At 46.0% G+C, this 10808-nt stretch overlaps 1 protein-coding gene across 8 annotated transcripts; it reads left to right on the top strand.

Moving 5' to 3' along the window:
• The first annotated feature begins 332 nt into the window (after positions 1 to 332).
• LOC309330048 (complexin-3-like) lies at positions 333 to 10808 on the top strand. 8 transcript variants are annotated; one of them, XM_081841454.1, is made up of 5 exons: positions 333 to 763; positions 4108 to 4404; positions 7521 to 7692; positions 8968 to 9055; positions 9867 to 10808. In XM_081841454.1, the coding sequence occupies exons 3-5, from the start codon at positions 7529 to 7531 to the stop codon at positions 10071 to 10073; spliced, it is 459 nt and encodes a 152-aa protein (XP_081697580.1). In that variant the 5' UTR covers positions 333 to 763; positions 4108 to 4404; positions 7521 to 7528; the 3' UTR covers positions 10074 to 10808. The 8 variants fall into 8 exon arrangements, with proteins under 8 accessions (XP_081697580.1, XP_081697578.1, XP_081697577.1 ...); XM_081841452.1 differs by having other exon boundaries at positions 334 to 763; positions 7518 to 7692; XM_081841451.1 differs by lacking the exons at positions 333 to 763; positions 4108 to 4404 and adding an exon at positions 1010 to 1034 and having other exon boundaries at positions 7518 to 7692.

Raw genomic sequence — 10808 nt, 5'->3', positions numbered from 1 at the left:
TCTGTGCACAATATCAGGTGACATGAATTAGGTCAGAGGCGGATCGTGGTGTTGGCGTCACGGTGTGTTTTGAGTTCTTTTTTTAAATCATGTGTCCAGGGAGCTGGAATCCTTCCAGCTTTGCAAGTCAGTGGGGCTGGGCTGGGCCATCCCTTCAGGCTTAAATGACAGAGTCACAAGGGCTGACCCATGGCAGACCCCGTTGGCTGTTCTTGCTCTTGATTCCTCTCGTGGATCTGTTCTAGAGGGCTAGTGTGTTAATCTGTTAAAACAAGTGCAAAGTCTTAATCAAAGTACAAACAACCCTTAAACCTCCTTCGATGTAAACTGCAAAAATATACATATGACTTTCTGGGGGTGGGTATTAAAATGCCCCACAGCAACCCGTGTGTGTGTCGGAAGATGGGGGTTTAGTTCTGCTTCCCTGAGTCAGGGTTTTCATGGGATGGGGTCCCAGTACTTCTCATTGACCTGTGTGAAATGCGTGTGTAGTTACGAGGTTTTTTGAGGGGTGTTCAGTCTGGATGGAGGTCCAGATGAGTTTGGGGAGTCAGCCTAGGTCCCCTTCCAGAACCCATCATCTTGTATCTGTGAGGTTAGAATGTATAAGGGGAATCTTGCCAAACCAGCTCCCATGTTAAGGTAATGCCTTTGTTTGGCTCGTCCAGGTGTAAGCAACCTAAGGCCCGGGGGCAGGATGCGGCCCAATGGCCTTCTCAATCCAGCCTGCAGACAGTCCAGGAATCAGCGTGTTTTTACATGAGTAGAATGTGTCCTTTTATTTAAAATGCATCTCTGGGTTATTTGTGGGAAATAGGAATTCGTTCATTCCCCCCTCCCCCCCAAAAAATAGTCCGGCTCCCAACAAGGTCTGAGCTCATGGCTGAAAAAGGCTGCTGACCCCTGGGCTAGTCCAAAGAGGTTGCTGTAGAAACAAATGGATAGGCCTTTCCTCATAGCCTGTTGAGCCTCTTCAATCCATGCCCGGGTTATATATATTTATAACTAAGACTTCCAGGTGAAGATGGCGACGAGTAAGGCTGCTTGTCCTTGAGCTCTGAGGTTTGTTCTAGTTTTGTGGATAGATGGATAGATAGATAGATAGATAGATAGATAGATAGATAGATAGATAGATATAAACACATACAAAAAATACGGTAAAAGCAATAAGTGTGACTGATCAAATGCATACAAAGATGAAATGAAAATACAATGAAAGCCTGAGAGCAACTGATCTCACATTCTTTTTTTTTTAAATAATTTTTTATTAATTTTCCAATTTTTAACACTAAACAACAACAACACACAAACATCAACAAATACGAACACACACAAAAATATCATTTCTTAACCTCATTTTCATACGCCTCGTTTCTCGGACTTCCCCATACCTCACCCTTTTTGCAATCTTATTTTACAGTTTTTCAACAACCCTTTTTGCCAATTAAATTTAAACTCATTGTCATTCTCAATTTCACCTTAAATCATCAAACAGTTTTAGCTGCAATTCTGCATCTTCCTTCCCCTTGACATTTTATCACTCCTCTATTCTGATCTCACATTCTTGTGTGTGTGTGTGTGTAAATATATATCTATACACACACACATATATATTGTATGTCAATTCAGTTCTTGACAAAGCGTCTCCACATGTTTATAGAACAGGGGGTTTAGTGGGCTTAGTTTTTATCCTGAATAGTTTTACAGTCAGTTGGCTCAGCAGTTCATGCTAATTGCTACATACTGGCAAGGGACATACCCATTTTATTTCTACGTGGCTCAAAAGCCATATATTTTAATAGGAGGACAGGAGCTGGGAGACCACCTGTTTTGCCTTGGCATTCTTAAACTGATATGAAACGCTTAGAAGACCATCTTGACCGAAGGATTCTCTGCAGTTTTAACGTGGCTTCAGTTAAAGCGCCCAGAACTCCATTGCTAAATTTAGCCCAGAAATCTATGCTGGACTATGTCTTGCGGCCTTTGCCCTTTACATGTTGAGTGTTCAAGTACTGCGGCCGGAGATACTTTATTCCAAGTAATAGGTATTGCCACGTATTCCTCTGATGGAAGTATAGGTCAATTGATCTGGGCTTGTTAGAAGCCGGCATATACTGTACGTAGGCTTCCAGGCTCCCTTATCTTCCTCCATATAACGAAACCTCGACTAGGCATGAGAATCTTGGCATAATAGACTCTGCCACAACAAGAGACTGCAGCTCCCTTGGCGTGGGAAATTTTGCATGATCAATGTCTCCTATTTAAACGAACAGCAGAGGGAATCTTTAGCAGAACTGATGCACAGGAAAAGGGAGTTGAAATGTTGGAGGGTACATCTCTGGGACATAGGAAATGGCCTCCTTCTGCTGATGTGGGTCGTGTGCCCTCTGTATTCTCTGCCCGCAGCCTGGCTCCCAAGTCGGCACATTTGCTGTAGGCTTTCCTGTCTAAAGCAATCCATCAAGAACGGAGCTTCAGAGCAGATTGACGCACCAGTTGGGTTTTAGGCCGCGCTAAACAGATTGCAGCGCGATGAGCTGGGGGACTCTCCGGCCAAGGACAAGCCCTGGCAGGTGGTAGGACCCAGACCTGGGTTATGCTTAAGCGGCTTAGAGCAAAAGGAGGGAAGGGGAGATGTCTGAGTAACCTGGGCGGGAAGGGGGGGTGTCGTGCGATTCACTTGGCCTAATACAGAAACCCAGAGGTATTTCTGCCTGGAAGTGGGTGATGGGAGCCCAAACTGTCCACTGGTGCGGAATTGAGAGCTCGACAAATTGCAGCTCTCTTAAAAATAAAAAATAAACCTTGGTCTCTTGCAAAAGAAAAGCTTGTGAAGTCTTCTTGGGATTTGCAGTCCCCAAGTCTGCATGGGATTTGCAGTCCCCAAGTCTGGAGGGCACTAGGTTGGCAAAGAGCGTAAGGAACAGGAGAGTCATCAGCAATGTGCAATGGTTGAGATGCGACTCAGAGGCCATGATCCTGCGCATTGGCATCAAGGCATTTGCAAGCCGTGTCCCTGTTTTTTGTACATGAGACATTCGAGGCTAATATATTAGGAATGAATAATGCAATCCGTATGGATAGGTTTGATCATGGAGAGAAGAACGTTTTCCTTGGAAACTGATTTTATTCTTGGCTTGTTGACAATTTTTGTATACTGCCCAATAACTGATATTCTCCAGTTTAAACGGCATAGTTTAAAAGCCATAGATAATTCGTTTTGTGACATTGTACAAGACAGTTTTCAGTCCACACTCCTTGATCTTAGAATCGTTGTGGGTGAAATTTTAAAACCTGGTACTTTATGAACCAGGGAGCACCTTGAAAGCCAGTTAAAAGTTGTGTTTCTGAAAGCCCTGTTTTTAAAAATACATTTCACCCAATAAAGCCTTAATACTAGCACCATTCCTTCATTTAACAGTTTGAAATATACATTTTTTAATATAAAAAAGGTATAAGAAGGTGGTACTTCTTTTTTAATCAGGCGAAGATACTTCCTGCAGGTATTCCTTGACCCACCAGTCCTCAACAGGTGAAAGACAGTAAAATGTCTTCTTAATATGGGAGTTGAGGGATAGCTCATTTGGTAGAGCATGAAACAAACAGAGTTGTGGGTTTGAGCCCCACATTGGGCAAAAGACCCCTGCATTGCAGGGGGTTGGAACAGATTACCTTCGTGGTCTCCCAAATCTACAAGTCTGTGATTCTGTTAATTCTTGAATAATACAATTCAATTACTGAAGCGACATTCTGGCAAACGATTAAAAAAGGTAACTTAAAATTCGGAAGAGTGACGTGGCCAGAGGTGTTTTGACCGTATATAAACTAGAACAGTGTTTCCCAAACTTGGGTCTCCAGCTGTTTTCGGATTACAATTCCCATCATCCCTGACCTTGCTAGCTATGGATGATGGGAGTTGTAGTCCAAAAACAGCTGGAGACCCAAGTTTGGGAAATGCTGAACTAGAAATACAAATGTGCTGGGTTTGTACTGATATCAGTTCTTGGCAATTGCTTTGTTTTCCTCTTTTGGAGCAAGCCATGAGGACTAGGAACTTGCAATTTGGAAAAAGAAAAACGAAGCTAATTCTTCTATTCCCCCAGCAAGCTGTTTGAGATACCTTGGAAATGGAGCAGTGTGTCACAGGCTGCCAGCACGTGCCGGGTGTCCCACACGGCAAGCCAGCGGATGTTTTGCTCAAGGTGCCATCTGGATGGCCTGACTGTCACCCAGGTGGATCAGAGACAGCTTGGCGTCAGCCGGAGTCTTTGCGTCGCTTCTGATCCCTGTTTAAATAGCTTCAGCTGCCCGAGAGCTCTAATCTTCTTTCTGGGGCACTTGGAGAGAGAAGACCAGCAAGCTACCTATGCCTGACAGAAGCACAAAAGACTCCCAGGTTCCCAGGTGAGTTTACGGAACAGGGCAATATTCAGGTGAGAAGATGCCAGCAGGAGCTGGGATGTACGTGTACATTTCTGGCTTCCAGAGGCAGGAGGCTGATTCCTTGGGTTTTGTCCATACTTTCCTGAGAGTCGAGTCTGCATCAAAACCAGACCCTCCAAGTGTCCCTATTTTCCAGCGACGGTCACCAATTTACAGAAGCCGTCCCGGTTTCTGATTTGATCCCGTAATGTCCCACTTTACCTTAGGTCAGGACACCCCTGTTTTCATTGGAGAAATGTTGGAGGGTCTGGAGTTATGTGATAAGAAGATAAGTAATCAGTGCTTTTTTTTTTAATGTTCTTGAGTCATTTTGCCCCAGGGAAATCACCATTTTATAGTTCAAATCAGGGAAAATAAATACAGTAAATGGACAAAAGTACACAGATTCAAAAAATGTTTAGGGGTATGTGTACCCCCAGAAAAAAGCACTGTAAGTAACTATACAACATTTAGAAGACAGCTGAAGGTAGCCCTGTATTTTTTAAATGATGGGTAGGCAAACTAAGGCCCAGGGGCCAGATCCAGCCCCATCGCCTTCTAAATCCGGCCCGCAGACGGTCCGGGAATCAGTGTGTTTTTACATGAGTAGAATGTGTGCTTTTATTTAAAATGCATCTCTGGGTTATTTGTGCGGCACAGGAATTCACTCATTATTATTTTTCAAAATATAGTCCAGCCCCCCACAAGATCTGAGGGACAGTGGACCAGCCCCCTGCTGAAAAAGTTTGCTGACCCCTATTTTAAATGTTTCATGTTTTATTATGTTGTTATATATGTCGGAAGCCGCTCAGAGTAGCTGGAACAACTCAGTCAGATGGGTGAGGTATAAATAATAAAATTATTATTATGGAATAGGACATCCCTATTTTCATTGGAGAAATGTTGGAGGATATGAAAGGCTGAGAATTCTTAATATGTGGTGAAATTTGAAGCAGGGTGATCTTTATCCCAGATTAGTTGTCCTAGAATATTTTTGCATCTCTGGCTCCAACCATCATTGGATCTGACTCGCTGCCAGCATGAGGCCCTTAAAAGATTATTCCTGAGGGAATGCGGCCCTCGATGGGGAAAAAGGAGCCCACCGAGGGCTTGGGTGAGAGCATGCCAGAAGATCCTTGCTGGATTGGGAAGCCCAGCATCTACTGGGTGAGATCTGGCGAAGTCATACGCCAGGCAGGCTCCTAGAAATCAGTGGATTTCAACTGATTTCAACGGGTCTGCTCTAAGTATGGATCTCATAGTTGGATACAGTAATGCTTTTGAATCCTACTTGCTGGGAACCGCAGATGAGGAGATATGCTCTTGTGTTTGAATCCTGATTGAGGGTTTACCTCAGGCATCTGGTTGGCCACTGTGAGAACAGGATTCTGGCCTTGATGGGCAACTGGCCTGATCCAGCAACCAGGCGTGTATTATATTCTTATAGAGACCTGCAAATGCCTGCTCACTGTGAACTGGCAGCTTCATGGTTCCTCCTGCTCTGCCTTCTGTGAAGGGAGGGGGGCGGTCTAAATCTTCAAACAAGATTTGGACCAGACGGTTGTTCAAAGAGAGCAGTCTGCTGATTCATATGATTTGGGCTACGGAATATGTCAGAGACTATCCCATGGGGAAACTGCCTGGCCCCCACACTTCATATTACAAATAACATTCTTAATTTCTTCCACGTGTGACGGTTTTGCAAGAGTTTCCTTTTTGCTGCAAATATCGCTGCGAGGAAACTAACTGGGATAAATTCACACACCCCCACACCCCCAGATTCTCAGCCCAAAGGGCCCTTTATCCTCCTTAAGGTAAAGGTAAAGGACCCCTGAAAGTTAAGTCCAGTCGTGGACGACTCTGGGGTTGCGGCGCTCATCTCGCTTTACTGGCCGAGGGAGCCGACATTTGTCCGCAGACAGTTTTTCTGGGTCATGTGGCCAGCAGGACTAAACCGCTTCTGGCAAAACCAGAGCAGCGCACGGAAACACCATTTACCTTCCCGCCGGAGCGGTACCTATTTATCTACTTGCACTTTGATTGTTTTCGAACTGCTAGGTTGGCAGGAGCCGGGACCGAGCAACCGGAGCTCACCCCGTCTTGGGGATTCGAACCGCCGACCTTCTGATCGGCAAGTCCTAGGCTCAGCGGTTTAGACCACAGCGCCACCCCCCCCCCTTATCCTCCTTATATAGCTTCAAATAATATTTCTGAAACTCTGTGTGAGTGGGCCACTGGTTCTCTCTCCTTGTCCTAGGATGGAGAGCATATACAGATTAAATAGCTGCTCTTGTCCTGCAGACAACAAATTGCGCCCCACAGGACTGGGCGATATCTGATTTTCAACATCGTGATATATGACCAGCTAAACATTGCGATATACCGATATATCATGATGTCTGAAATAAGGATGGAGTTACATGTAAGCAGAGGCATTGGCCAACTTCACGGGTTTTCCTGCATCATGATTTCTGCATAGCACACAAATACACACGCACACTGACCCCACAATTCACAATATATTGCCATGCCAGAAATTATGAAACCGATATCACGATATGGGCTTCAAACCAGTTTTGGATGACAGATCCATAGATCGCCCAGCCTTAGCACCCACGAAACCTTGATCCTAAACTGCTTTCGTGGCAGAGAGCGGAATGGAATCAAGGACTTTATCCAGGGCGCTTAATCTGAAATAAACTGGAATCGTCATTAAAACACATTTTATCCTTTTAAATACAGTCGTACCTCTAGTTAAGAACTTGATTCGTTCTGGAGGTCAGTTCTTATCCTGAAATTGTTCTTAACCTGAGGTACCACTTTAGCTAATGGGGCCTGCTGCCGCCGCCGTGCGATTTCTGTTCTCATCCTGAGGTAAAGTTCTTAACCTGAGGTACTATTTCTGGGTTAGCGGAGTCTGTAACCTGAAGCGTCTGTAACCCAAGGTACCGCTGTATTGTTTTAGTCATCTGGCAAAGGAATTCTGACAGGTTCCCCGCAAAATGCTCATTTTTTAAAAAAAAGATTGTGCATTTCACATTGTGAGCCGCCATGTTCATCCTTGCCCCCTCCCTTTTCTCTGCCCTGCATTCCAGCAGTCCTCCCTATGGAGTCCGCAGTGAAATCGGCGTTTGGAGTGCCGGCCAGACAGCTGCTGTGCTGTGTCTCGGCCGACTTCCCCAGGGAGAAGGGCATCAGCCCCCAAAGCTGCCACAGCAAGAACCGAGCACAGCCTCCGGATCTGAAGAAGCCGATCAGCGAAAAGCACAAGTAAGAGTCCCTCTCCTTCTTTCCTGACCGAGGACCTCAAAACCCTAAGCCAGGAGGTTCAACTCGAGGGCCACATTCCCTTCTGGGCAACCTCTTGGGGGCCGCATGCAGGTGGTGGGCGGGGCCAGAGGCAAAAGTAGGCGGGGCAACGGATGTAAATTTCACTTTTTGCTAGTTTTCACACACACTCACAAATGGCCCTCTCTGTCCTCCAGCCAGGCATGGTCAGAGGTCAGGGACATATTCTAGCACCCTAGGAGGGTGAAAAGTAAGACTGGTGTTGGGTGTGGCCCAGTGGTGCTAATCTGAATAAAATATTTGGGGGCAGGTAAGCCCCGCCCTGTATAATTTATCACAATACACGGTACTCACCCACCATTGGAATGGCAATGTCCTGGCTGAAATGACTGGCAGAATCCGGGACCAAGGAGAAGAGTTGGTGGAAGAAGATTGGAAAAAAATTAAAGTTTATCTTCAAAAATATTGTAAAATTAAGGATTGTTAGAAAGATGTTGGGAAAAGAAAATTATGTGGTTTTAGCAGAAAAGACATAAAGGATTAAGTTAAAATGAATTGGTGAAAGAGAGAATGTAAAATTATAGTATGTTAAGATAAATTATTAGGATAAAAACAAAGTTGGAAGGATTTGCTGGAATATCTACTTGAATTAGAATACAAAAATGGGAGGCGTGAGGAAGTCAAGGAAATATGTGAATGTAAGTAAGTGAGTTAAAGGTATGACTTGTTTTTTATTTCTTTTTTCTGTTTTTTGATGATGTTTTTTCATATGCATTGTTTTTTCTTTTTCTTCTTCAATTGTTTTCTGTTCATTTTTTCCCCCTGTAACCTTTAAAATCTTAATAAAAATTTATATATATATAAAAAAGGAATGGCAATGGCCATCAACTTGGGCGGGGGGCCTGGCCCCCTCATATATTTTATTGGCAGGGGCGCGATGGGAGCTCCTCAGCCCCTAGGAGTTTGCCTACCCTTTCATCCATAAGGGCTAGAAACCCGTTTTTAAAAAATGAAGACGATGCTAAGATTTCTCCGGAATTCTCAAGGTTTCCCAATTACCCAATTCTGCGTGTGCTAATTCTGCGCTTGACAGCAATGGTGGAAAACAAACGGCTGAAGTCCAGCACCCACACAAAAGCACCTGCAGTTGCTCGCCCAAACCTTTGACAAATTCCACAAAGGAGGTGAGCCCACCTCTTCCAGAAGCATCTCATTCCCGTGCTTGAGTGGCTCATCTTGATTCTCTTTTTCCTCCAGGAGCAAACGGGACACAGCCTTTGCTCAACAGAAGGCTGAGCGGGCCACTATGAGGGCCCACCTCCGGCAGAAATACCAGCTGCCCAAGGTAAGGCTTGCCTTCTCCCTGACACATCTTGCCCTGTCTGTCTCCAACGGGGCCTTCCTCGGTCCCCATATCCAGAGATTAAACAACTGACTGCAGGGGAAGGGGCTTCTTGGTGGTGGTGTCCCAATTGTGGCATTCCAAACTCCATTTCCCCATAGTTAGTGACCTAAACCATGGTTTGATAAACCAGTTTGCTGAACCACAGTTTGCTGAACCATGGTTTGCTAAACCAGTTTAGTGTTATATGTGAGCCCAGCTCCCCAGCTAACTACTGTTTACTGACTATGGCTAACAGTCTCTTGTAGACCAAGGTTTGCCGTTGCTTCCTTCCTACACCTCAGTTAATGTTAACCATAGTATTATGCGCAAACCTGGATGCCCTCCTTAAGAACGGTTAAGAAGTCATCGCTGCCCAACAGCTACAGATCCACAAAACTATCAAAACCACTCTGAAGGCTCAGCTGCTCCTGCTGGTGCATTTAACTAGCCTGTGACACAAGAAACCAAGGTTTAAGCGATTTGTCAGATGCTTCTACATTAACTGTGGTTAGCATTAGCTATGGTTGAGCATTACACGTGAATCAAGACAATGCACCTTAAGTGGAAAGGCTCCCTCCTCCTTAGTCTCAGTCTTGTCCTTGTAGAAGTCAACAGAGAGAGGAGGGTGGCAAGAAAGCCATCATTAGCCAGCTCTGCCTGCCACTGGCGCCATCTACTGTTGGGCTCCTTGCCTTCCGTCCTACCAGTCCCAAAGGGTGACAGCCATGGTCCAGCATTAATTTCACCCTGCCCCCCTTTCTTCCTCTCCCAGAACCGGACAGATAAGAAGCAGCTGGAAGCGGTTGGGAACAAGACAAAACTCCCCCAGGACCTCCTGGCTATTGTGAAGCCCAAAGCTACCACAGATCCCAGCTCCATCTTTTCCAGCTTGGGTGGTCTGGATTTCAGCGCCTTGCGGGTGACGGCAGCGAGTGCCGTGCAGTCCCTGCAGCACCCGGTGCAGTGCCCCATCATGTGAGTGAGCCCCCCTTCCAAGGACCCTCACTCCAGTGGACACAGGAGTTATTATTCACCGGGATGCGCAACTGCGGATCGCTGGACCTCAAAGCCCCTCCACAGTCTTGACATGGGCCTAGCATCCACCAAACTCAAGGCTGTCTTGGTTCCGTAGCCCAGGACTTGTGGGTTGGATGGGGGTGTCCTGGTGGGTCTCGTGAAGCCCCTAAGACAGAGCTTCCCTGCCACTGCTGTAGGAGAATTTCTGGCTCTCTGATGGGACAAGTGGTTGGGCGCCATCAAGGATGATGCCACCTGGAACCGGCTGCATGGCCACTGTTTACGTTTATCTGGGAGGTTCCCTGTGATGGCTCCTTCCACACAGCCTGGTTGCCCTTGCCAGTGTTAGGTCCTTCAAGATCTTTGCATCAAAAGTCTGTTGAAGAAGAAAATCCGTGGTACCACCATGAACATGGCTGCTCTGAAGCAGCCACAAGTAGAACTCAGCTGGCCAGTGGCAGAGGACATCAACGCTGTGCACAAGGCCCACGGTTCAGTCCCTGTGTCTTTGGGTGCTGGGATTTTGGGCAGTGTGGGAGGAGAAGGATCTGTGCTTGGGGCTTTGGGGAGCGGCCACCAGCCAGGTTGGGTGATCCCGGGCAAGATGGTCCATCTCCTGACAGTCCACGTTCCTGCTGTCTTTGGGGTGATGTTGTGGGTTCAGAGTCCCTTGTCTCAATAAAACAGTTGATCTTTT

This window comes from Podarcis erhardii (genome assembly GCF_964252035.2).
Source record: "Podarcis erhardii genome assembly, chromosome: 15".
NCBI classification, from domain to species: Eukaryota; Metazoa; Chordata; class Lepidosauria; order Squamata; family Lacertidae; genus Podarcis; species Podarcis erhardii.
Note: the sequence above shows the minus strand (reverse complement) of the source record. Positions and strands in the feature narration are given on the sequence as shown.

Bases quoted from the DNA above. Each gene is read 5' to 3' on its own strand.
- LOC309330048 (XM_081841451.1), top strand. The intron at 7,693-8,967 runs GTAAGAGTCCCT...TTTTTCCTCCAG, and splicing joins CCGATCAGCGAAAAGCACAA to GAGCAAACGGGACACAGCCT. The intron at 9,056-9,866 runs GTAAGGCTTGCC...TTCCTCTCCCAG, and splicing joins AGAAATACCAGCTGCCCAAG to AACCGGACAGATAAGAAGCA.